Source organism: Canis aureus, chromosome 30, assembly GCF_053574225.1.
Source record: "Canis aureus isolate CA01 chromosome 30, VMU_Caureus_v.1.0, whole genome shotgun sequence".
In the NCBI taxonomy this organism is placed as follows: Eukaryota; Metazoa; Chordata; class Mammalia; order Carnivora; family Canidae; genus Canis; species Canis aureus.
The window spans coordinates 33,175,883-33,203,448 of record NC_135640.1 but is presented as its reverse complement, the minus strand read 5'-3'; the positions used below and the strand labels follow the sequence as shown (position 1 = coordinate 33,203,448).

General features: G+C 42.5%; 1 protein-coding gene across 6 annotated transcripts in view; it reads right to left on the bottom strand.

Moving 5' to 3' along the window:
• The window catches only part of ITSN1 (intersectin 1), a 216,032-nt gene that overhangs the window by 57,372 nt on the left and 131,094 nt on the right, over positions 1-27,566 (bottom strand). For 3 of the 6 annotated variants that reach the window (XR_013368767.1, XM_077879068.1, XM_077879072.1), the window contains exons 19-26: positions 26,689-26,825; positions 16,409-16,656; positions 13,947-14,106; positions 10,971-11,176; positions 10,119-10,201; positions 6,043-6,209; positions 2,727-2,772; positions 226-347 (exon numbers count right to left, since the gene is read on the bottom strand). Coding sequence is in view for 5 of the 6 variants with exons in the window: in XM_077879068.1 (XP_077735194.1) it covers positions 226-347; positions 2,727-2,772; positions 6,043-6,209; positions 10,119-10,201; positions 10,971-11,176; positions 13,947-14,106; positions 16,409-16,656; positions 26,689-26,825 (1,169 nt within the window). In the remaining variant the exon portion in view is untranslated. The remainder of the gene's footprint in view (positions 1-225; positions 348-2,726; positions 2,773-6,042; positions 6,210-10,118; positions 10,202-10,970; positions 11,177-13,946; positions 14,107-16,408; positions 16,657-26,688; positions 26,826-27,566) is intronic. The other 3 variants (XM_077879069.1, XM_077879070.1, XM_077879071.1) reach the window with 3 other exon arrangements.

The window sequence follows — 27,566 nt, the reverse complement described above, 5'->3', positions numbered from 1 at the left end:
TGGATAAATCTTCCAATGAATCCTTAGCTCTCACAATTCTGCTACTGGCTGTCCAACGCTCAGGAAACAAACACATAGATTCAGATGATGTGGAATCTCTCGATATCCAAGAGCAGGATGAGGTGGTGGTGGGGTTATGTGTACTGTGCGATGAAATCGTATCCCTTTGGGGTTTTGAGTATTCACATTCAGACAGAATTTTAAACAAATGGAAAAGACACTAACTTGCAGCTCTCCTTCCCACCAACCGCCTGGGTTCTTTTTTCGGATCAAAATCAGCTGACCAGGGGCCAGGGTGAGCTGCTCGGGACCAGTAGCTGTGTAGCAGGCGATAACCTGCGCAATTTCTGAAAAACAAGATCAAACATCGTGGCACAGTGTTACAGTCAGGAGAAGAAATTCTAGGAAGACGCAGCCACCTCCCGGGTTCACAGATTCACGTCATCAAAGTCAATGCCCTGGGCTGGTAGAGACTAAATGTAGATGGTTCATTCATCCCCCCTACCCCCATTCCACGACCTATGACCCAGATGCAGCATTCAAGGGCTCGGGTGATCTTTTGGTTCTGCTCTAGGACTTCCTCATCATCTCTTGGAACTTATTTACCAACTTCCCTCCACCCCATTCTTGCCCCCAATTCTCGTACTTTCTGTCCCAGCCTCCCCCACCACAACTGCTGCCAACACCCTGCTGCCCACAGCAGGGCCTGGCTCCTCTGCACGCCACCCTCCACCCCACAGAGCTAGCACACAGCACATTCAAGGGTGGGCAAGTGAATAAAGGAACTCAAGTGGAGCTTTCCCACCTGCCAAGTAAGTAGAAAGAAGAATTCTATATTCTCCAGAAACTTTTGGGAGTGTGGCGCTAGCTGATTTCCAGGTTGTGGCTTTAGACGCTTAGCCCCACCCACATGACCACTGTCTTTGTGGCTCACACAAAGGGGGATCCTTGGATATCAGGTAGGAATCATGTCAATGCAGGTTTATTTTTATTTCAAGTTTAAAAAAATCTGGAGTTAAGAAGAGAATTTTATGCAAAAACCAGTTTAGCACAGGAAAAAACAAAAAACCTAAACAGTTCTTTACTTTCCCTGAATGTTAAAAATCTCATGGGAAAAATCCCAGCAGTACCACAGACCAGGCTCTGAAAAGTACGTTTCTATTGGCACAGGAGGTCGAGTATGAAAAAACAAAACAAAACCAAACCAAAATCCTTGTCTGACTGAATCCTGGCGTATCCAGTGACTGCTTTTGGAACTTCTAGAAGCAATGCAGAGCAAACCATTCTAGTCCTCCACACTCTCTCCCCATCATAATAGATCTTGAAAGAAAGAAGGGATGAGGTAAAGACAAAGAAAGAAAGAAAGAAAAAGAAAGAAAGAAAGAAAGAAAGAAAGAAAGAAAGAAAGAAAGAAAGAAAGAAAGGAAAAAGGGAAAAAGGCCCCCTGTCCCCTGACTGTACTTCCTCGTGCTCAGGAACGCACAGTAGCAGCCGCCCATCACCATGCTGGGTGCGCCAGGCTGTCCGGGGGCAGGCCCGGCCCGATGCTCCAGGGAGATCAGGACAAGTAAGAAAGAGGCCAGATTCCATACACCTTGGCCCTACTGAGAGCCCGAGCTGGGAACTCTGTGCTAGGGTAGGAATTCTCCCCTGACATGCCAATGGCTACCTCTAGATTCCAAGAGTTTTTGGTTTGGAGAAAGTCCAAATCACTGTCCTATTTGGCCTCAGATTTTTCTGCTCCTCAAAGGACCTGGCGTGCCCCAGCCAGCAATCTGCCCCCAGCATTCTTCTCTGTCTTTGGTGTCCTGGAGCGGCCCCCTGGTTTCAGTATAAAGTTAAGCCCATCTGGACCCTTTGGAATGACAGTTTCAAAATGTAAAACACTCACAGTTAAAACACAGATCTGACCCCATGTTCCAGTGTCTGGAGTCTGATTAATACCCTATGGCAGCCCGAGAGCCCACTTTCCCCCGCCAGGTCAGGCCATCTGTGGTTGAGCACTGGACATGGAAACGTCAGATCCCCCTGTCGGCCTGCCGGGGACCCTCCCCACCCCTCATCTCCTACGGACACAACAGCAAAAAACGCTCCAGTGACCTACAGGAGGAAGGCGTGCCAGACAAACCATGTTATTTCACCTCTGCTTCTTTCCCTTCTCTTTCGTGGTACTATTTGCAGAACGTGTGATTTTGCTTAAATAAACTATAGCACTAAATTCAGAGGGATGACTGTAATTTTGCATCTTCAAATGTGTACCTGATGAAAACCGCCCTACGGCTTCCAAATATTCATTTTGGGGACCTCTACTTTGTTGCTCTTTGAATTTCTGCCACTATTTATGTCCTGGGACCGAACTGTGCTATCAGGAGAGGGAAGGAGCCTCCTGGACCTCCCAAGAGAACGAGGATGCAGCAGTCCTATTACTTTTAGAGCTTCTACGCATTACGACTCCCCACCACCTTGCCTGACTTACTTCACAACCCAAGAGAACCTTCTGTCTAGCAGTGTCCCCCCCACCACACCCCATGTGTGAAGCAACAGACATCGCTCATAACCACGTACACATTATTAATGGATTCCAATAAAAGGATAAACTCTGACTGCTCTTAAGATTCTTTTGTCTGTCTTTTTTAGGCTTCCAGCCCTAATGAACAAAAGGTTGGGAGCAACTATCAATTACATTCAAAAACATTGAAAAATAAGCATCAGGGTTTGCAACTTACCAGGTTTTTTTCCTAAACTCCCTGTTTTCCCAGCAGTTCCAGAGCCCTTAAAACAGAGCAAAAGGTCTCATTTGCATACTGAAGAGTTTTGGTCATGCAACTTAAAAACACGATCAATGATGACCCAAGCCCGATTGAGCCCCTGAAGCCCCCTGGTTCATTCTGGGGAAACACGGCAGCAACTCTATCTCTTGACATCAGATGTGTGTCAGGAAAACATGGGACAAAGCGAGTACTTTGAAACACACAGCTTTTGCCCTCTTCTTTAGAGAGAAGTGAGCCAAGTATAGGATCCCAGACGGCTCAGGTACTGTCTGCGTGTAGCACAGGTGCATCCTGTCCCTGAGTCACACCAAACAGGGGGTGCCGGGCGAGGAAGACTGTTAGGCTATGTCCTAAACACTGAGCTCATGCTTATGTTCAAATGGTTACTGAATATTTTACACAATAAAACTCCAGAGACTCTGACATCCAGAGCCCAACACCCAGATGTGCTACATAAAATATTAATATTTTGCTACATTTGCTTTAGAGCTTTATCTTTTTACTTAAAAAAAAAAAAAAGATAATTGAAACAGCACAATGGCAATTCAAACACGCCTTCCCCTATCCCATTCACCTCTTTATCCACAGAGGCAGCTACTCGCCTGTGTATCTTTTTTGCCCAAATCTTACACTGTTTAAACACTGAAATTCCTCTATCAATGCTGGATGCACAATCCATAGAAGCAGACCATATTTTTGTTGTTGCAACGATTAATTGTTCCAAAAGTGCTCTGGGGTTGAATTCCTTTATGGGTACTCATGGAATTTTAAACCAGCTGAACAAGCCAATAGAGACCTTGAGACAGGACAGGGGCCAGACTGTCATCTGTCATTACAAAGTGCTTTATTCTGAATTGATTTTCATTCTTGAGTCCCTATCTGGCAGTAAATTAAGTATTCCAATTAAAACAAAACAAAACAAAAGGCTTATTAATAAAGTAAATGACAGTTACTGTAAGAATAAAAACATGCCATTCATCTAAGCCATCATGGTCCCTTTATTTTGGTTATTGAAATTTAATAACCATTTACCAGGGCAAGTTTGAGTTACAATCTTTACTCAGATTATGATTTCTGTATTAACAAAATATATAATACCAATCTGCCTTGCTATTTTTATAGGCTGCGTATCAAAATAAAGGAATACTAATGAAACAAGATTCCAAATGACCAGTTAACTTTCCCAGTATGGACTTATAATAACTCCCTATAAGCCATAAAAGGAACAAAGGCATTTGGCAACACCCAGTGAATGAGTCCAAATAGCGTCAGTGTGCTCCCCTGCTTTTTTTAAGTGGGCTCTATGCCCAACGTGGGGCATGAACTCACGACCCCCCAGATCAAGAGTCACATGCCCTACCAACTGAGCCAGTTGGGTGCCCCAGAGTGCTCCCTTTTTAACACCAGAGCCAGCACATAAACTAAGACATACTCAGAAGGCCTGGTTCTGTCCTGGCACATCTCAGGAATGCAGTAGAAAAGCTGCCCCAGGATATGTGCCACAGCCCTTCTCCTACAGAGAAGGGAAGCCAGGATAGAACAACCTCTCCCATGCCCAGAGGGAAAGCCTGGTATCTGAGGCTGGATCTGGGTTTAGCAGGAAATTTTCCTTATACGCTGAACTCTGTACCCAAGGAAAATGAAACAGCTGACTTTTTAGATTTTTCTCATCACTATGAAATAATGTAGCCAAATGTTTGTGCAAAATCTTTAGCTTCGTTGGTTCTTCTGTGGCTCATAATTTAAGGCCATGGTTAAAAAAGCACCTTGATATTCAGCTTACCTTTAAAAATGTCAGTCTCTTTTTTAACTTACTGATTTCAGATTTTTTTTATAGCAAACTATGATTTATCAAAATACAATATAAGTAATGGTTTTGGTCTTTCAATTGATCCCAAAAGGTAGTCACTCTAAGATTCTTCACGCCTAGCAGTAGAAATTGAGTTTAGTTTTAGTTATTCCCCTGTGACCCCTGAAATATCATCTGGATGATTCTTACTGGATCCGACTGGATTCCTGGAGAAAACCCTAATTCTCCCCTCTCCAGGTCTGCAGAGGACAATTCACTGCTGCATTGGAGAGAAGCACTTTCTACCATGCTTCTGCCAAATTCTCTAAGGGTAAGCAGACTCATGCAAATCCTTTCCTGGGAGTCTCAATAAGCTGCTCTCAAGACCACAGCAAGGGAAAACAAAACAAAACAAAACCCCAAAACCGAAACAGCTAAAAAGACACTCCCTGAAAAAACAAAACCCAAGCAAAATAAAAACTTGCTTCTGGGCACTGCAGGGAAGGCGAGAAAGGAAGGGGAGGGACCACACTGTGGGGTCAGGCTCCAGGCTCCCAAAGCAGCTGCAGGTACTAGGGCCTGTGGATCAGCCCAAGGTACACCCTCCTGCTGGCATTCCAATGACAGAGGAACTCTGTCCACTGGCTTACACCTGAGAAAGCAGGTTTAAAAAAAAAAAAAAAAAAAAAAGACAATTCTTGTGGTTTATTTATGTGCAATGGATCTGTTAAATGACTACATTGATTCACCCTGAAATTCTCCACTAACTTGAAATTGGTCACTCTGAGACAGGCTCCCAATACCCCGGTGGTGGGCTCACCCCACCATTTCATTGAACTCTGCACTGCCTCAAGACCTCTTGTTCTGCAATTGGATTTTTAAGGCCCCGCATAACAATGGGATTCATTTCCAATTCATAAGGAGAACAGCAGTTAGAATAAATTCAGGCCCTCATCAATGGGCCTGAGATTCTAATAAGGCCTGGTCAAAAGTGTTATCGATCTCTTAAATCTTGTGTCTTCCCAACGTGCAAAAGTATCAATTGTAGAAACTCTCTACCACCCCATGTTCTGGGGCCAGTATCACCCAAATCCTCTTGTTTTACATGGGCAAAATATTGCTGTGTGTCTTTCTTTGGGTATCCCAGATCAGTGACCCTGAAGACCCAACCAAGAACATTCGCTCTAAACCCTAAGCCAGTCGCATGCAGGAATAGAAATGAACCCTGAACATTAACTCTCTCAGACCAGCCTCCAGAGAGGTAGCCTCTGCTCAGCCCCAGGGGGTTCTTCTGCTTGTGGGAAGCTTACCCTGCAGCACCAAATGACCAGTTCAAACAATTACAGGGCACTCTGTATCCGCTGTCAAGTTCCCGGAACACAGCAAAACCCATCAACAGTGTTCCACCATCAAATATTGGCGACTCCCCGCCGAGAGAATCATCGCACAGAAAGGGAGAGTAAACAGTTAATGTGGGTTTACCTCTGAATCTTTAAGCCTCACATAGTTAGAAGGGAAGACTCCGGACTTGTCGCCCACTGCTCCTGTCCACCAGTCACCATCTTTCTTGGTAACCAAAATCACATCCCCTTGCTGAAACGTTAAATCGCCTTGCTCAGAACTCTCGTAAGTGTACATGGCAATAAATTCTGGTGGGGAGAAATATTGAGATACGGAGAGAGCTTGATTGTTTACAGAGATCCCAGACAGCTTTGCAAACGCTAGTTTATGAATAAGGAAGTTAGGATAAGATCCATTCAAGAGAAAAGCTTGTCACAGATAAAACAGAAGTGTGGAACATCCCTGGCTGCAAATGCCCTAACTGCACATACAAATTCAGTAACTGCAGACGTGGGAACAATTCTTGGGAAGACCCAGCCATGCGAACAAAAATGCCAACTGCCTGTCTACCGACACCGAGTGCCAGGGCTGAGCTATAATTTCATGTCATCATTTCCTTTGGAGTGAAAATGGTTTTTACAATTTACTCTTAACTAACATTTACTTAGTTGTGCTGAGCACTCATTTGGATGCACTAACACACCAGCTCTTCTATGCACATCAAGTATCTGTGTTTTCGTTTTGAGGGTACCAAGTCACAATTTTGGAACATTTTTAGATATACTATAATCCTTCACGTAAATTAAATAAGACACATTGTTCATTACTCAAGTGCCCGAGTGAAAACTTATGTCCTTTTGTGCCAGATACACAGACGGTAGGAAGCTGTTAAAACACAAAATAAAAGATACGCATTATTTAGTTAAAAACGGGCATCTACTTGTCGTTCAAGTGCACAAACACGTAGTGAGGACTGATAATAAAAGTAACGTCTACTCAATCCCAGAAAATAAGCAAGCCTTCCTGAACAAGCTGAAAAGAAATCTGTTTCCTATGTTTTATTATTCAAATCTTAAAGTCTAAGAACTGACTTTCTTTACAGTCTTGCATGTGATGGGGGTGCATTCCAGAGGAAAATTTCCTTTTTAATTATAAAGAGTTGGTTTTACAAAGGCTCAGAAACCAAATCACTCTCAGAAAGATCCCTAGACACAAAATTCTAGACACTATACTAGGTGCAGGATAAGAGATCTACAGAGAGATGAACCTAAATGTCTTGCTTCCATTTTTTTCTCCATTTTATCCTAGGCCTTTGAGTATTTTTGTCAAAGTCATTTAAAAAAAAAATCACCTTTTACCCACCCAGAAAGTTCATTTTGGGGATGGATGAGGCCTGTTTCTCACTAAAACTTCAGATGGAGCCCTTAAATTCAGAGCCTAATGTTAATTAATAGGCAGAAATTGAGTATGGAGGAATGCTTTTGGCTAATTATAAGAGCCTCTGCAGGAGGTACTAATGAAAGCTAAAACAAACACAAAAAGACACAAAGCCCCCTAATGCGTGTGCTAATGTAGGCAGCTCTACAACATGGGAGAGCCCGCCAAGGGCTGAGTCAGCTTAGGCAGTGCTGGCCGCAGGCTGGAGCCTCAGCCAGGGCCCGGGGAGTAGGGACCCCACAGCAGACACAAGGTCACCCAAATGACCAAGGGAGAACAGAAGACACTCTGTCTCTAGTCCTCCAGTGTGGCTCACACGCACCTCCACAGTGAACACAGGAAAAATGATTTCCCACACACGGAAATCAAATCTGGCAGTTGTGCTAAGGACATTCTTTTTTCATTAATATGTTCCTTTTCCCGATCTCTCAGTATTCTGACCGTTCCCCCGTTTGGTTTTGCTCTGCCACTTGCCCCTGAAGCTCATGCTCGGCCATTTAAGATAGGATCTTTGGCAGATGGATGTTTTTCCCAGTGATTCCTGCATTGAAAAGTCACTTTCTCAAAAATGGATCCAATCTTTGAAGTGACTTTCAAAGTGCTGAAGAAACTTCAGACGCATGAACTCTGGCTGAACCTACCATTGCACTATAAGATACCAAGGAGACTGGAAAGACTGTGGCTTCGTTTGCCCTGCCATGCACACAGGCATCTGGGAGGCTCCTGTGGGGCTCAGTGACACGGGCCATGGGAGGATGGGCGGGCGGTGGCACTCAGAGCCTCCTCCAGAGACAGTTACCACAGGGCACTGGCCATTCCTAAGTGGGCACCCTAAGAGCTACCCAAACTGACCATCTGTTTAATCTGGTTTATGTATGCTTTACTTTGAATGTGACTACCTTTAATGCAATATTAATAAGGGGCTCATTGATACATGCAGATAGCTTTTCTCTGAACTTCAACAGCCAAGTCCTCTCATGCCACTCCGGAAGGCCAGTGAGCTCTCTCCTAGTGTTTCCTAATATTCCAGATCATCTGACAATGGATGTAATAAATGTCAGCGGAGATTAGAATCTCTCTTCTGTTACCCAACTTTAAACGTGTGTGTGGTTCACCTGTGACCTATGTATTGAGGACTCAAGGGACGAGGCCTCTGTACACGTTTCAAAACAAATTGGCGTTCATCGATGCTGCTCCTAGAGGAGAATGCTCACGGCGTTGTTAAGTGGCTCTCCATCAACAACCCAGGAAATGAAGCAAAAAAGAAAAAACACTAGCAGACTCTTACCTTTCTCCTAGATGCTTTATGCAAATTATCTCATAATCCTTGATTGTTACTTTCTACTCGAAGGGGGGGGGTCAGCAGCCCACTTTACAGGAGAGGAAGTGAGGGTATGATCGAGAGAGTGAATGGCTACTAGGAGAGAGCCAAGGTATAAACTTCAGCCTTCCGAGGAGACGTCATTGGATAAAACATACTGAATCTGGGCAGAATGGTAATCTGCTTTATATAATATGGACCACACACGTGTTTAAAAAGAGTTTTTTTTTTTTCTTTTTTTTTTTGCCTCGTTCTGCTAAGTGGATAAAGCACTCATTCAGATGACTGATAGAGTGTATAAACAGAACTCTTCTAATGATCGTTTTGGTGGCAATAGCAAAAACTGGATGCAATAAAATGCTGGAGGTGTTTGGCAGTGATGAGGTTTTTATAGCTGTATCTATAAACTACAAACATTTTTGCTTCTCAAATTCCTTTGGGGAAAGTAATTTTGTTACCGGGGGTCTGAAATACCACTGAACTTTAATCCTTGCTGTCTCCAGCCAAACAACTGTTTTCATAATTCTTTCACAAGCCACACTTTCCAAGGAATGTGACAATCTCAGGATGGTGAACAGACTAAATAAAACACTCTATCTTCATAGAATTTACTTAAGGAACCCAAGAAAAATTAGCATACAATGGGGTAGACATCTGTTAGCTAGGAACCCCGATCAGACTTGCAGTGGAAAGCCTGTCAAACTTCAGGTAGCGCTCTTCAATGAGGTGAGAATGGCTACACTGGCTGCAGAAAAGATGTGAGATTTTTACCATCCAGAGCCTGGATCCATGTGTGTTTTATTTGTTTTAAAGCCCACACCATGTATCAGCATATATAATCCTCAGACTTATGTGATGAAGACCAAGATATAAGGCAATTAATTCTTTGTGTGCTAAACACTCAAAATGAAATCTTTAGGTCTTAAATAATCTGGTGTGCTTAGTGACAAGGAACAGAAAAACTGAACTTCTCTGTTTCTTTTGAGGGTGGCAGAGATGCCACTGCGATTGCTGGGACAGCTTTACTAGACTGTGTAGTAAACAAACACAAACAAAACACTTATGTACAAGTCAGAGGAGAACAGACTATAGTAGGGGAAGCAATGACCACAATCCAGCTGCAGAGATGCTCACAAAACTTGATCCCTAGTGACACTGATGGGCCTCTTTCAAACGTCAGAGAGCTTGTGACCAACTATCATTAGAAGATTCGGTTATTATGATCAATGTATCTGATACTATTTTGAAAGTCTCCGTGAAGTACTCAGCTTTTGTAAAGATCTAACCTTTCATTTGACCTCAGAGTGGAACACACTGAACATAAACTAATATAGTCTATTTTTTTTTTTTTAGTACAGTCTATTTTAAAGTGAAATCCCATCTCATTTCAAACATGTACTGTTTATATTACGTGATCCCCTCGACCCTCCTAAGAACATGATTTGACTCAGGTTCTCACCTTCTCCCGAAATGGCCGGCTTGGCTGCTGGGGAAGCTACTCTCTTTAGACTAGCGGGACTTTCTGAAGAACCAGAATCCATGCTGAAAGAGGTGGGAGGAGAAAGTATTTTAATTTTTATCTTCAAAGACATGAATACAAATGACACTGATTTTCCTTTTTTTTTTTTAAAGAGCTGCTTAATATTTAAAACTTTGAAGCATCTACAGCTGTACAGCTGACACAGTTGCACTTGGCTAAGTTAAAACACTTAACAGCGCCACAGAGGCATGAGTCTGAGCTGCATTCTTGTTTCTCAGCACTTGCTACATAGCCAACGTATCCGTCTAGTTCAAAGCAAAGATAGATGCTCTTCTAATATTTTTGTTATTTTTATCTTCTTGAAGCTCCTAACCTGTTTTGAACACCTAGGTGATTGCAATAATTGAACTACAACCTTTATGTTAAAGGATCCATGCTATAAGGTTCATAATCCATTCTTTCAATTATTTCCCCAAATGCATTGAGCCTGTAAGTATTCATGTGTATCTTACATAGTACTGAGTACTAGGCATGATCACCAACAAATCCACAAGAATGTTCCAGGCCTCAGAGTAGAAGTCCTTCTTACATAAGTCACTGGAACACAAGATATGCAGGCTTCCACCAATGAAGGGGGGGGCGGTGGTGGAGAAAATGACCTCTTATTTGTCAGAGGCTGTCTTCTCCAGATACGCACTCTAACTTCTGCAGTTAGAGGATCCAGAAGACACCATAATCCTGCAATCCCATCTGCGAATCTTAATGAACGCAAGCATAATTTCATGCCCAACATTGTTTTCATCTAACAGAAGCAGACAAACACAAAAATACCTTGTGGATTTCCTTATGGGCCCTGAAATGAGTTTCACGTAAGACTTGGGGAACCAACCCTTCTGACCTTGGACTTCTCCAAACCACCACATGTCTTGCTGTTCCAGGACGGTGATGACGTCATTTTTGTTAAAATTTAAGTGGTTGTCTTTTTTGGCTCTCCAAGGATACAGGGCTTGTGCTTGTAGCCCTTCCACCTTCTCACCCTTGTGTGGAAATACATAAAGGACCTCTCATTACTCTGTGATCGGTTACCGATGCAGGCGACATCAACACTGGCACGAACACTCCTTTCCAGCAAGCGCACACAGGCACACACAAACCACAAAGGGCCCTGCTTCAGTGCAGCATGGGTGCTGGATGCTTCCCTGGTTCCTGGTGATCTCTCATTTTCAAAAGGAGAGCCCAACACCTGCCAGCCTATTTGCAGGGGCACTATCTGGCCATCCAGAGCTGCCTCATTAAACAAGCCAGGAGGTCATATTTCTTTTGGGGCATCTGGCTGTGTGCCTTTGACATCTGGTTCTGTTTTAACCTCCAAGGTGCCCAGGCCACCCCACCATCCCCATTTCCAAATGGATTTTGGATGTTGGGTGGAAGATTCATACCAAAGTGTAGAAATCTTGCGAAATCTCAAAGGATAATGAACTGCTGGTTTAGGTGGACAAAGGAAAATATGCCCCACATTGGATTGTTTGAGCTCCTGTTTTAGAGACCCAGGGGTCTGGCTGGCATAAATCTGCTGTGATCCACTACATACATCTACATGCAAAGAGGGGTTACAAAGAGGAATAAAATGCCACCTCTGCCTCCTCCAAATAATTTAGGCTAAAAGACTTTATTGACCATATGGCACTGGAAAAAGGGACAGTACGGTATCATTAGCAAAGACTTCACAATTAGCGGGCAAGAGAGAGACACACACAATGATATATACCACTTGGCAGAACGAGATCTACTACAAAGAGGCTCCAGCTATTCACTGTGGGAACAGAGAGAAAAGAGGGATGAATTCTGCCCAGGGGCCATAGGGACAGTTTCACAGAGGAGGCAGCACTGGAGTCAGGCCTTGAAGGGCGAGGAGGATTTTGAGAGCTAGGGCTTCGGAGGAAGGGCACTCCGGGCCGAAGGCACAGCACAGGCAACGGCCTCGGGGTGGCATACTGCAAAGGGTCCAGGAAGAGGAGCACAATCCTGGGGTGCGTGGAGCCTAGTTTCATGGAGGGGTGCAGTAGGAGATGAGGCTGGAAAGGTAGGGTGAGGCATTTATTATCTTTTTTAAAAAACTGTAACATAAAATCATTACAATATCTTAAGATGATACTAAGAAAATTACGTCAACTTTCAAGCATATACGAAAATGGACAGGAACAAAAAGATGATGCTCAAAGGCAGCTCATTTGGAACCAACTTGTACCTATCTTTAAGACAGTTTCCTATCGACACTCCTGGGTCCTCCTGGGTCCTCACTTTCTTGGACCTTCGAAGTCCCTCCTCCCTTCCATCTCGGCTGCACACTTCTTCAGATCCCCCAGATTCTCTGCCTGTTTTTCTCCCTCGGGCTCGCAGGAGCTCCCCGACCCCCACAGCCCACCAGCTCACAGCCCTTCTGTGCTGTCCCATCCTCCCAGCTGCATCCATCCATTCCTCTGCCAAGCCTGGGCCCCAGCCTTGTTGACCTTTCCCCACTGACACTTTGGAATAATCCAGCCTGGGGCTGGACAGAGCCTGGACTCGGGGTTGGAACCCCATGTGTGTCACTGATTTCCTGACTTTGGCCAACTGTTTAATTCCCCATAGGACCCAGCTTCCACGTTCTAAAAAGTGGATATAAACTATCTTCGCCTACCTAGCAGTCAGCATCTCCTACTCCTTCCCAGGTCTCAAACACATTCTTCTTACCACACTGAATGCTCTCTACCCTGATCACCAACCCCAGTCCCTGCAAAGAGCCCAGCAGGGACAGAAGCAAAGGGAAGGGAACATCTCTGGCTGGGAGCTCCTCCTCTCAGGTGGGGAGAACACACACACATGCTGCGGATTTTCCATTTTCTTACCCTGTTCTCTTTTTTTGAAGATCTCACATGTTTCCTCAGAGCTGATCTATGTTCTCACTGCCTGTCGCACGGGACCACCTGGTGCCCTACCTTCACCCTGAACGCACCTAAAACTGAGCTCCTCTCTCCAACTAAAAATCACTTTCTCTCTGTGCCCTCCTTGTTTCTCTCGGAGGTCAGATCCTTCTCTCAATCCCAGGCTGCTTTGCTTTCCTTTGGCTCCAATAGGAGTGTGACTCCGTCCTGCTTAGCTGTCGCTGCCGCCCGATGTCCTCTGCTGGCACCTCCCCACGCACCTGCTCAGAGCCCGCATGCCTCCTGTTGATCCCAAGTCAGGGACTGTCCCTGACCCCCAAATGCCTCCCACATGGGCATTTGCTCTGTCTGGTTTGATTAATGTATAGATATTTCATTCCTTTATGTTCATTGCATTAAGTAAACTACTGCTTTATCGTATGGAGTAGTAATATTCAGAATAACGATCCTTTCAGAAACACTTTCTTAGGGGGGCACTTAAGAGTTTCCCATTCACCTGTAATCAAGCCTTTCTGATGTATACTTATTGGTCTCCCCAGATCGACAGGCCTAAGTTTTTCCTGAAACACTCTGGTCTCCTACGTTAAAGCCTCTCCTCACAGCATTTGCTGTCTGACAGGCAAGCCCATTCTACTTCCTAACAAAATCTACCCATGGTATAAGATACTACTTCTTCAGCGAAGCTTCCTGGTCAACCTGTGCAGGAGATTACCCACCTCTGAACTCCCCAGGCTCCTTAATGCTATTGGGAAAATGTGAACTGAATCCACACTGCCACCTGACCCAGATACACAGAAATAACACTGTCGATAAGCACTTGGCCAAATGTGCTCGTACTGGGTACTGCATGCTAGGTCTTCACACTCCCACTGACTGCTTTTACCTGGCCTAAAACGGGAGATGGAGAGGAGCCAGTGGCCGTGGCTGGAGTAAACGCTGATCTCTGCCTTAGCTGGCCAGCACTGGGAACAGTGAGTGAGGGCTGGGCTGCCCATGCATCCCAGTTGTCGGTTTCTGGCTTCTCATTCGTGCTGGTGGGCCACCTGGAAGGAAAGTTTGCCACCATGAGAAGCAAGTACTTTCTATGCGCCAGCTTCTCACCTACAGCAGGTGTAAAGCCAGTACGTTTACAGGGCTTTCTAAAGATGAGAAACAAGACAGCAACGAGCCTCAGGCAAATTACAGTAGTTGCTCTAAATCTTCATTTCCCCATTGATAAAACGGAAACAATATTCTGTCAATTTGTTCGTTAGAAGGGTCTCATGAAACATGGGATAGGGACTCGTTGCAACTGTACCAGAGAAGCATCCTCACATGCCATTATTGTCACTGTTAAAAATGATAGTGCAGTCAGCAAAAAAGACGTAATACACCACATAATAAAACATGCCAGCTTGGCAGCTGGCACTTAACACCATTTCTCTGTCCCCTTCCATCCCACAGCAAGCACCAGGCCACATGCCTAGCCACCAGGGTAATGACAAGCGGTATCCTTAAGGCAACCAGTCGTGCTGGGTCTCAGGGATGGTTTAAATTTTGTAATTTTTATAATGTTAATACAACTGTGTGAATGCAAATATAAATGTAATGTACTTTTTACATCTTTATAAGACATAAACATATTTGGAAATCAAGATAATTCCTTTGAGGGGTGCCTGGGTGGTTCAGTCGGGTAAGCATCTGACTCTGGCTTGGTCATGAGCTCACAGCCATAGGATCCAGCCCCATGTTGGTCTCTACATGGGGTGTGGAGCCTGCTTAAGATTCTCTCTGATAAAAATAAAAATATAATTCCTTTGTTAGATGGTACATCCTGATTCTGGGTTTGGAAAATAAGATGTCCATGATTAAAGCAGGAGAACTGCACATCACACATGTATTGCAGAAGATTCACAATGACCAGATCCACAGCAAAACAAACTCCTAGGAAACATGGTGTTTGTCTTCTATGTTAGTCTGAGCTTCAGTTTATTTTTTTAATTTTTTTTAATTTATTTATGATAGTCACAGAGAGAAAGAGAGGCAGAGACACAGGCAGAGGGAGAAGCAGGCTCCATGCACCGGGAGCCCGATGTGGGATTCGATCCCGTGTCGCCAGGATCGTGCTCTGGGCCAAAGGCAGGCGCCAAACCGCTGCGCCACCCAGGGATCCCTGAGCTTCAGTTTAAAAAAAGCCAGAACTTTTGAATCAAGATTAAGACAGGAAGGGAGTCTTTCAACTTGGAATCATGCTAATGGAAGACTACTTTTTAACAGAGATTAGATAGGGAGGACTTTTCTTAGCACCTGCAACTGTTTGTATGAAAACAGGAATATGTAAAACTTGCTATTCCTTACATCCTTCCCTCTACTTCCTCTGCCCCTGGTCACCATGCTCCTTCCTCTACTCTACATAAGCCTGTGATCTTTCTCTAGCCTTACGTCTTGACTCCTTGCCTTCTATTTGTTTCTTCTGAATAATGATTAGGCTTGAAAAAGAAAATTAGGGGCGCCTGGGTGGCTCAGTCGGTTAAGCATCTGCTTTCGGCTCAGGTAATGATCCCAGGGCTGTGGGATGAAGCCCCGCACCAGACTCCCTGCTCAGTAGGGAGCCTGCTTCTCCTTCTCCCTCTGCTGTTTCCCCTGCTTGTGCTCTCTTGTCAAATAAATAAATATTTTTTTAAAAAATTAAAATAGTTCTTACTCAAATCCCTCCTACTTGAATGCTTGTATGAACTACTTTTAGACGACTGCACACATAGATCACAGTCCTCTAACTGGAAGCGTGGGCAGCAGTTTCCTCCATCATTTCAAACCTCTGCTTACACACAGTTTTTAATGCCATTTCCTGATGACCAGGGGTGCGGCCAAGAGCACACGTCTCTTCACTTCCCAGTAAAGACCGATAACCGATGACAGAGGAAAGTTTTAAAGGAAACAGCTTTCTATCTTATTCTAAACCACATGACTGAATTCAATTTCTGTTTTTGACCAGCAGAAAAAGTGCTGTTTGCATGCAGGAAACAACTGTTTGCTGACTGCCCTGGATGTCAAGTGAATTATTAGAGAATGATATTTCTCCATTTCTTCCACAGGAAGGAAAGATATAGACAAATTACTGAATGCAACACGATGACAGGCTTGACTTCGTTCCTCCCAGGACACACCAGTGCGGAGCAATGAGAGAATGAAATCCAGCTCCGTGAATGTAATCCAGTGTGCCAGCAGAGTGGTCAGAGAAAAGGGTAAGGGAAATGAGCCCACTCCTTAACGCCAGAGGTACAGCCCAAACCCATAAAAGTACTTTAAAGAGATTACTGAGCGAGGAGATCCAAAACCCCTCAGAGACGGCGTGCCTACACGTACGTGGAGCTGAAGTCAGCCCAGCTGTTGGGGGTCGTGGAGGGCTCCGGAGCGCTCACTGCCACCGGAGCGGGGGTCTCACGCACGGCCAGTTTGGGCGCAGGGGCAGAGGTGAGGTCGGGCCCGGGTTTGACTGGAGCGGGCACCTCGTTTTCTGGGATTTTCTCTGCGTAGTTAGCAGGGAACCATCCCGTCTTTCCTTTTAATTCTCCTCCAAGCCAGCCCGGTTCTCCAGTTTGGCTTTCATCCACCTGCAGGGAAGTCACAAAGTTTAACTTAAAAAGTGGCCCTACATCAACCCCTCAAGACACCAAAGGGCTCTACCAGGACCAAGCCCTGAGCCAACGACCCCATCAGACTGATACACCCCACGTACGCCTCTTCACCCTCTTTTAGTCTCTGTGTCCAGGGAAATGAACCCTAAACATGAACCCTGAACAAAGAGTTTGTGTTGTAAAGCAGGTTTCTCATTCTTTCTGCTTTTTAAGCACCTCCCCCCTATCCTTTTCTAGCAACAGCAATTCAGATAGAGCTGAAAGTCCTCAGGCCCACAGTTTACATTTTTAGAGTGACTCTGAATTGGAAAGTGATTGGAGAGACTCCATCACTCATCATGTAATTATTAAAAAATAATTTGACTTGGGTTTATTATTTAAAGCTTAATCAGTACTCTAGAAATCTCTAATAACGGAGTAGTATTTGTTTAGCACAGGGGTCAGAAAGATAAAAGCACAGTCTTAGATGGTTTCCACGGGAAGCCAAGCTGATGTTAAGCCATTTAAAAGCTCCATGGATACATGATGAGAAAATCAAAGAAATAATTATTCATGGCCACAGTCAACTTTATTAAGGTCTTATGTTGTTTTTTTATACAAACTTAACTTTAATATTACAAAAGTGCACAGGAGAATTCAGAATTCTGCTGTTTAATTCTAATTTAAAAGGATCATTCAGAATCACCAGAAAGGTTCTACCTATCTTTATGAGTTACCCCCACTATTTTATGAGCAACAGGAAGATGACTTTGGAGGAAAATTATGTTCATTCTTAGAAAACCATTTTCATTACTATATCAAATATGGGTCTATCAGAGACCTTCTCTTATTCTTATTCCTTAATATATGCTGCCTGAGGAGGTAAAACGTTGAACACTTCATCAGACATTAATGTTGCTTTTTAGAAATCACAGAAATGAGTAGGGAGGATCTTAATAATGATTTTGGGAGGGGGGGAAAGGGCAAAAATACCGGCTTCCTAACTCATTCAAATATATAGTAAAAAATAAATACAATAAAATAAAAAATAAAGGCCCAAACTACAGAACCAAACATCTACTACCTGTATTCAGTGCAGAGTAAGTGTAATGCTTATTAGCATACCTGAATTTTAAGCGTGCTTGAGGTGGGGTGGAAAAAGCAGAATACATGGCTTACCACTTAAATCTACATCTTATTCACAAAATGTTCAGTAAGTAGAAGATGCCGGCACTCTGCTCTACCTTAGGGGAGGGACCCTTATTGTCAGGGGTAAAAGCAATTTTTGAAACTGAGAATTCTCCAGAAAGGAGTTCCCCGAGATAAAGAGCAATATTGCTTCAGAGCTGCTATTTTTCTCTTTGCAGTTCTGATATTCTTACTAACGCTTACATCAGATGTGAACACATTAGCCACTTTTCATTCAACTCCCCCACACTGTTTTGTGCTTACGTTCCTTTTTCTGGGCAGCCCCAACTGTTTCTCTAGATGAGGATTTAAGATGACATTTTTTTCATGCTAAATGCAAACGGCTAAATGCCTTTGTTTCTTCATTTATACTTATTGGTGATATTATGACACATTTAAATATTGCCACAGCTTTGCAGTGGGAACAGCTGTTTCTAGGCCAGATTGTGCAGGGGAGGGGCTCCCCAACTCCTCGGCAGGTTCAACAGTCCCGCTCCCAGCCGCCCCCTCCACTCACTCTATGGCCCCAGGTGATGTCAGGCAGGAGTGAGTGAGGAGCTTGAGCCTAATTCACTACCGTGAGTCTGACAGTGACTTAGCCTCAAGACGGAGACATGTAACAATCAAGGGTAGGGCTCAGCAATTAGATTGGTCTAGTCTGAATACTAGTTCTACCATTTATTAACTGGGTGACTTTGGGCAACTTTCACCTCTTGATGCCTCAACTTTTTCATCTGTCAAATGAGGATAACAGTACCTGTCTTACTATGGTAGCAATGAGAACTGTGAAGTATTTAAAACACTGCCTGGCATATGACCAGGGTTTACTGATGTATTTTTATTTTTTATTTTATTTTTTTAAAAGGCTTTATTTAGGGCAGCCCCGGTGGCACAGCGGTTTAGCGCCGCCTTCAGCCCAGGGTGTGATCCTGGAGTCCCGGGATCGAGTCCTGCGTTGGGCTCCCTGCATGAAGCCTGCTTCTCCCTCTGCTTGTGTCTCTGCCTCTCTCTCGGTCTCTATGAATAAATAAATAAAAGCAGAGACACAGGCAGAGGGAGAAGCAGGCTTCATGCAGGGAGCCCAACGCAGGACTCGATCCCGGGACTCCAGGATCACACCCTGGGCTGAAGGCAGGTGCTAAACCTTTGAGCCACCTAGGGATCCCCTGATGTATTTTTAAAAGCTATCTCTCCTGGGGCTCGTGGGTGGCTCAGTGGTTGAGCATCTGCCCTTGGCTCAGGTCATGATCCCAGGGTCCTAGGATCGAGTCCCACATTAGGGTCCCCTGCAGGGAGGCTGCTTCTCCCTCTGCCTATGTCTCTGCCTCTCTCTGGGCCTCTCATGAATAAATAAGTAAATAAAATCTTAACAAAAAAATCATAAGGAGCTATCCCTCCTGTTGTCCTGCTCTGAATTTGTACTAGAGCTCTCACTTGGGCTTTTGTTCCATTCTAAGAGCCTGGTCTTTACCCTCACTTTACATAACAATCCATGGTTCTCTGTATGGGGTATTACTTTGCTCCAGGAAACTGCCTGAGAGCCCGGGCCCTGTGGCTTTTGCCTTCTTATCAGCAGCAATCATTTAGAGGCTGGAGCTCAATCCTTGATCATGGCCTGTCTGGAATGTCTACTGGTCTATCCATGTAGGACCTCCTCAAATGTCAGCTGCTTTACTTATATCCTATGTTTTACGGTCATTCTCTTGAGACAAAGGGTCTTACCTGGCTAATTAGACTTCTGGGACTGATATATGGAATTGGCTCTGAAACTCTGAGGAAAGGTCCTGCCCTGTGGGCAGGTCTAGCTTGTACCCCAGGTAGCTGCTCACACCCAGCCCTGTTCCCCTGGTAAGAGAGAAAAACATGCTTCACTGCTGCAAGGTGTTTGTACACTTTGGAGGCAGAGAAGGTACCACATCAGCCTCTTAACTGTGCAAACAAGAGTTTCTCCATCCTTCAGGGTAATAGTGAAACTAGGGTTTCCGTTTTAACCAAGGAAATTCACTGGTCAATTCTGACCAAAAAATGGTCTTAATTAGCTGGTTTTGTTTTTATAGGAATCCATTCCTTTTAATGAGTAACTTAATTTTAAGATTCAGAGGATATAAGAAAAATTCACTTGGAACACTAAATTAACCACTTAGAAAAAGCACAGAGGTTCTCATATGAAAAGGAGAACTAAAGATGCCTGGGTGGCTCAGTGGTTGAGCATCTGCCTTCAGCTCAGGTCATGATCTCAGGATCCTGGAGTAGAGTCCCATATCAGGATCCCCAGAGGGAGCCTGCTTCTCCCTCTTCCTATGTCTCTGCTTCTCTGTGTCTTTCATGAATAAATAAATAAAATCTTAAAAAAAAAGAAAGAAAGAAAGAAAGAAAGAAAGAAAGAAAGAAAGAAAGAAAGAAAGAAAGAAAGAAAAGGAGAAATGTATCTTCCTGAACTAAGGAAACTTTACCCAAAATGCCAATCCAATTGTGGAAAAACAGTACATAAGATCAGGATAGAACAAGAAGAATTAGGCATACAAATTGCAGCACAGCTGGCTAGCAAGTGAACTTTAACATACAAAAAGTAGATTCAAAAAAACAAAAAAACAAAACAAAACAAAAAAAAAACAAAAAAACAAAAACCAAAAAGTAGATTCATCTATTGGTGGCTATAAGTCAGGGGGATCTGAATGATTAACAACATTGGTCTTGATACAATTTCATTTAAGCAGCCCCATTGCACCACCTCAAAGCATTTGGGGTCGTTCTAGTAGAATAGTCAAAAAGGGAAACACAGGGTAGCCCCGGTGGCACAGTGGTTTAGAGCCGCCTGCAGCCCAGGGCGTGATCCTGGAGACCCGGGATCGAGTCCCACGTCGTGCTCCCTGCATGGAGCCTGCTTCTCCCTCTGCCTGTGTCTCTGCCTCTCTCTCTCGCTCTGTATCTCTCATGAGTAAATAAAATAAAAATCTTAAAAAAAAAAAAAAGTGAAACACAAACCCCAGATGTTGTGTCCATGTCTCAAATGTTACAGATCTACAGACTGTTAATATACATGGTATGCTGGGAGGCTTGGATGCAACGATCAAGTGCACATAGGAGCCATGAGGTTCAAGTACATATGGCTGAAGCCTGATAATATTACATCTCATGGCTGTGCTATCCGTTAGGTAGCATGAATATATCTAAAATCTCTGACCCTGTCACAAAGAAGTGAAAGAGAAATTTCCTCTCCTTTCACCAGCATGACGCGGAACAAGGAGAGCAAAGAGATTTAAACTATGTACCAACTCAGAGCAGGTTGTGTGGCTGCTGAGATGTGTTGAGGAGTATTAGGAGCAGCACATGGTTCACGCAATCGACAGTTTAGAAATAAAAGTTTTCCCCAAAACTTCTGGAAGTTACAACACTAAAATTGTTTTCTAAAGCTCTAATCTGTAGGTCGTCAAATTTTTCCTCCGTTGTAATCGCTCAACTCTGCCCTTGCAGCACAAAAGCAGCTGTAGGCAATATGCAAATGAATGAGTCAGGCTGTGTTCCAATAAAACTTTATTACAAAACAGGCAGTGGGCGGCATCTGGCCCACTCCTGGAATCGAATGTGTATTGGTCCCTCAAAACAGTGAAGATACTATTGTTACAAAACATGCCCACCTCAGATGTTGAGGTTATGGAACTCAAAGGAAGACGAGAAAGAAAAGGTACTGACTATATAAAAGAAAAAATCTCAATCAAGAGAAAACAAGGGAAAGCAATGAATTTAATGTTACAAGAATAACACCAAATTAGAAGATCAACAGAGTCAAATGAACTGGCTGATGGCTGACAATCGCTAAAGAAGTGTCCTTTTTTTGAGATATTTCTAAGAGGATATGTTTCAGAAATGATTTAGAATTAGTCTTGACAGGAAAAAGGCATTAGGATAGATCAGTGGTTCTCAAAAGTGACTGCCTAACAGAACCACTTGGAGAAGATTTTGAATCCTGTTTACGGAGTAAAGTTCCTAGAGTCTCTAGGGGTGAGCCCTGGAATGCTGATTTCTTCTGAGCAGCCTGAACAGTTCTGATGTACTCAGTTCTGCACCATCCAGACCTGCTGAGTTACCTGATCAGCCTGTGCTCTGAAGACAAACTTCAACAAAATGGCAGTGAGCAAAGGTCTTCTTCTTTTTTTTTTTTTTTAAAGTAAGCTCTACACCCAACATGGGGTTTGAACTGACAACCCTGAGATCAAGAGTCGCATGCTCTTCCAACTGAGCCAGCCAAGAGCCTCTCTTCTAATTTTTAAAGCTTTTCCCATACATTATGGATGGCAAATTTGATTTATTTGCCCTCCAAATACCGGAACCTCCAGATCAGAAGACAGGCCATCAAAGTTCACAGCTGTCAAGGTCAAACTCAATTAAGAAGCTTCCATTAGGACACCTGGGTGGCTCAGGGATTGAGCATCTGCCTTTGGCTCAGGGTGTGATTCCTGGTCCTGGGATTGAGTCCTGCATCCGACTCCCTGCAGGGAGCCTTGCTTCTCCCTCTGTCTGTGTCTCTGCCTCTCTCTGTCTCTCATGAATACATAAATAATTTTTTTAAAGATTTTATTTATGTATTCATGAGAGACACACAGAGAAAGGCAGAGACACAGGCAGAGGGAGAAGCAGGCTCCATGCAGGGAACCTGATGTAAGCCTCGATCCCGGGACTCCGGGATCACACCCTGGGCCAAAGGCAGGCGCTACACTGCTGAGCCCACCCAGGGATTCCCCCCCATAAATAATTTTTTAAGGAGCTTCCATGAAGAAGGTCTTCCCTGCATATGAGTCCATTCTCATTCCTTTCCTCTTAAATTCCTAGCAAAGTTAGAAGCATTCACTGAGAACATCAGACATTGTCTTTTCAACGTGTTTCTCTCTACTTTTCAAAAAAGATTTTAAACATATGAATGGCAGATATCATTTTATATTTCTTATATTATAAACAATATACACTGAGGGGGGCACTTGATGGGATGAGCACTGGGTGTTATTCTATATATTGGCAAATTGAACACCAATAAAACATAAATTTACAAAAAAAATAAACAATATGTAGAACAGGACACTATATGGGTACGAACTTTTTTTGTTAACCGTGGGGGAAAGTATTTTTAGACAAAACTGGACTGGTAGTTAATTTTTTTCAAAAAAAAAAAAAATACATTTTAAAGTTCCCTCCAAGACTGCCTACATTAAAAAAGGAAAGGTTAGGGGATCCCTGGGTGGCTCAGCAGTTTTAGTGCCTGCCTTCGGTCTGGGGCGTGATCCTGGAGTCCCGGGATCGAGTCCCGCATCGGGTTCCCTGCATGGAGCCTGCTTCTCCCTCTGCCTGTGTCTCTGCCTCTCTCTCTCTCTCTCTCTCTCTCTCATGAATAAATAAATAAATAAAATCTTAAAAAAAAAAAAAAAAAGGAAACGTTAGACTTCTGAAATCTAACCAAAATAGTCTGCTAATTTTCAAAGAAGTTTGAGAAATCTGAGAATCCAATGATTACTGTGCCCAAAAAATAAGTGACCTTTTGATTATTGCACCAAGAGATTGATAGTAGTCTTCTACTACATATGTTCACGATGTTTCTTAACCTCAAACTTCAGGGAATAAAAAAATTATTACTATCACATGTCAATTTCCACATTTCCTGTGCTGATTGTTAACCTCACGAAGATAATATAGTTGAATGCCATTTGGGGTATAATGCTGCACTGTGTAGTAGAAGAAGACATTGCCGCTATTCCTTTGGCAAGCCAGTATATTATGACCAGCCGCACATTCCATACTTCATTACATATTTGGGATGTCTGAGATAAAACAAACACCATTCCAGACCTGGGTATTCATTCTCTGTTATACTTGTCAAAGTTGGATTTATTTTTAGCTTTTCTTTAAAAATTACAAATGTTGGCCCATTTATAAATAATACAAAATGAAAATACAAAACTACAAAAAATTAAACATAAAAGCCCCTTCTTTACTGCCCAGCAGTAACCAATGTTAATGGTTTCGTGTCTCTATTTCAAGACTTTAACCACACACATAAAAACATTCACATATACACACAATTTTTTAAGCAAAATGCAATTATACTGTACATATTATTTCTGCTTTTTCTTTTTTCACTGGTGAGCTTATCAGTATGTGTAGATCTGCCTTTTTTTAACATCTTAATCATACTGTTTAGCTATATCATAATTTATTTAAGCATTCCCTGACTTATATGGGCCCCCCCCTTTTTTTTTACCAAGATTACAGTGTACATTTGTGTACACACAAATTTGTGCATATGCCAGAAAACATAGGAAGAGTAACAGAATTTCTGGGTCAAGGGAAGTAAGAATTTTTAATTTTAATAGGTACTGCCAAATTGCTTTTCAAATAGTTTAGCCAATACAACCGTGCTGACAGTGTGCATTTCATTTACTTTCCTACACTCTTGACAAAGCTGGATATTACCAAATCTTTAAACTTGCTTGGGTGAGAAATGAAAAATGCTATCTGGTTTTTTAACTTGCATTTCCTGATTACCAATGAGATAAAGCCTCTTTTTGTATATTTTTAAAATCATACATTTTCTTCACGTGCGAATATCTCTTCATATCCATGGACAACTTTTCTAAGTTTTAGGTTTCTTTCATATTAACTTTTAGGAGTCTTTATGTTTTGCAGTATACAAGTTTATTTTATATTGTCAAATCTGTTCATTTTTATCATTTATGGCTTCTGATTTTAACTCAGAAAGGCATTTCTTTGCTAGAAAACTATTCCTATATTCTGCTTAAAAAAATTTTTTTTATTAAATTTATTTTTAAGTTTAAACTACTTGGAACTTATTTTTGTCTGTAGCCTGAGATGGAGACTTAACCTTATAATTTGCCAAATACACAGCCTTCAAGTCAGTCCTTAAATGGAATCTAGCAAAGAGAAATCTGGTACACAAACTTTTATACCTCTATTTTGTTTTTTCTTAAGCACAACCTACTATACAAACTCAAAACATATTTTTACTGCCACGACAACACCCAAAGATATGTGTACTTACACAGAATTAAAGTGATTTAAAAGAAAACATTTAATAAGATGCAGACTTCCTGACAGTTACACAGACTTACCCATTCCCCTTTAACCTCCACCAGGAAAGCAAAGGTTTGAAAGCAAGGCAAAATATGTTTAATGAATGTTTTATTTTTACAGCACATCTAAACTCTATTCATCTAGTCAAACTGGTGGTTAACTAGCTATTTTGAGAAAAAAATACCATTGTAACAAGACTATGTTTCCAAAAAATAGCAATATTTTCTCATTAAAGTATAGAGATCATCTATAACACTTCCTTACTGTAATATCTGTAACACTTCCTTATCTCATCTCAAGAAGAGAACACTACTTTCCTGTACATTGTGTTGTAACAAAATCCAGTTTCAAAAACACCGGGCTCTTTTTTTGTTTCAGTGTTAAAAAAGACTTTGTAATGAGGCCCTCTGAGGTCACATTGTACTTTCATAGGTTTTAGATTCCTGGTTTGGTATTTTTATATATTTTAAAACAATTCATAGGCTTTACAAGCCATGGTATTTTCAAAGATGAGGCAGGACAAGTAAAACCACTTCAGGCCTTTAGAAAACAGCGTAGGAAAAGTCAGTGGTGAAGAAAGAAGGTGCCTTACAAAACTGTCTGTGTGTACAGAGTGCTGTGCCCACACTAAAGAGAAACCAGCAGTTCTTTCCGTAAAGAATGAGTAAGGCTGGCACCCAGGCATTCACAAACTGTTTGCTGAGTGAAGGCTGGACTGTATTTGAAGAGGGTTTGTATTGTTATGGAGATTCTGACTTCTAAAGAATCTGATATTTGGCCTTGAGTCCCTATTTCAAGCCCATAATAATTTGAGAAAAAAAAAAAAACAGAAAAAAAGGGGAGAAAGGATTGAGAGCTCTGAATATTGAACATACTGTTCTTTCTATAGATTTTGGCTCATTAAGGATCATATATTCCCCACCCAGGGATCTGATATATACGTGCAAGATGAATGCATGAGTAATAGTATAATGATCTGTGCATTACTCTGTTACTTCCAAGATACCTAATACTGGTACAACAAGCAGGTTTGTCTCACTCATAGTTCTTTTAAAATATGAAACGATGCCCTTCTTTAAACAAACAAAAAATGCCACCAACAATACAAAGTTTGACCACTTCTATGACTGTTAATCCTTATTAACTAGATAGAAGAACTGTTTTCTTTTAGAAAATTATTTAAACCAACCACATTGCTTTATTCTTTCTTAAACTATAGTTTGAGTTACAATTACACAAATATATTTAACTGTTACTATAATTAAAGGAAATGAACCCTGACAAAGCAAAATTCTGAACTCTTTTATCTGCTCATTTATGGAGTAAGAAGGCAGATTAACTGTATGTACTTCATGACTCTTCACACAATTCAAAGATGACACAACTAAAGGGGAAAAATGATTCACTGACCCAAAAATACAAAAGTTATCATTGGCAATTGTGAAAGTGATGATAAAGCATTTTGCATTTAAAACCATCTCTTAAAGATTATTCATAGTATAATAAGTAGCAATCTAAACTCTAAATTACCAGACCCTTACAGATTTAAAAACACACTAAGGCTGTGATTAGCCATTTTCTTTAACACCTCTATCTTAAAGTGATGCTAGGATATATTTCTAAATATCATCTTTCATTCTAATAGAAAAGGAAGATTGAGCCCCTACTTCCAAAACCCTGGATTTCACACTTGGCGCCAATTTCGTGCTGTCAAAATGCAAGAAGACAGATGTTAATCACTGATAGAGATCACACCTTGACCACAGTCTTTCTTACCATTACTATGTCTCCAGGCTGGATCGTGATCTCATCATGACTTCTGGATTCGAAGGGATAGAGCGCTCGGTAATACACCACCTTTACGTTCTCCTGTGCAGAAATTGTAAGTGGGCCTTTTTCTATTTACAAAACAGTGGGGAGAAGGGAACAAAAATCAAGCATTACATGGAACACATATGTATAATAATAAGCCAAACCACTGACCTCTCCCTCTACTGATGACCTTAACAACTGAACTATTTCCATCTATTCCAGGAATTTCTGAAGCACATACTTCATGCCAAAGGAGAGCCAAATCTGATGTCAGCAACTGAAATCTATCAGAAAGTTCACTAGCTGCCGCTCCATGAACAAAGGCCATCCCAATGCTGAAGGCAGTGAGGCTGCCTTAGGTCCCTGGAGAACTCCCTCCTGGCTGAGGCTCCAGCAGCACACATCTGCAAAGCATCAAGACCCCTCTCCCCCACCCAGGGTGCAGAGTACAATGAAGCAGTTAGAATGTGGCCCCCAATCTGAATCAGCCAAAAAGAAAACTCCTTTGGCAGGAAGCAAAGAAGCACAACTTTCCACATTAACAGACTTGGAAATGTCAATGTCTCAGGTCCCTAAAGCAATCGTATAAAATGTTAAGTGCTGATTTCCCCAAAAATGATTATTATTGATAATCCCCAGTGAAGTAAGTCTTCCTCCACATCCCTCATGGGTGGGGAAATGAGTCTCATGACAGACTTTCTAGGAAAATACTTTAGATTTTAAGTAAAAAAGTTTTAAAAATGCACGCAAGCAGAAGACATTCTGATTTCTGATTAACTTAATGGTATCCAATTGCGGCCCCCTGAACTGGTTTACCCTAGAACTGT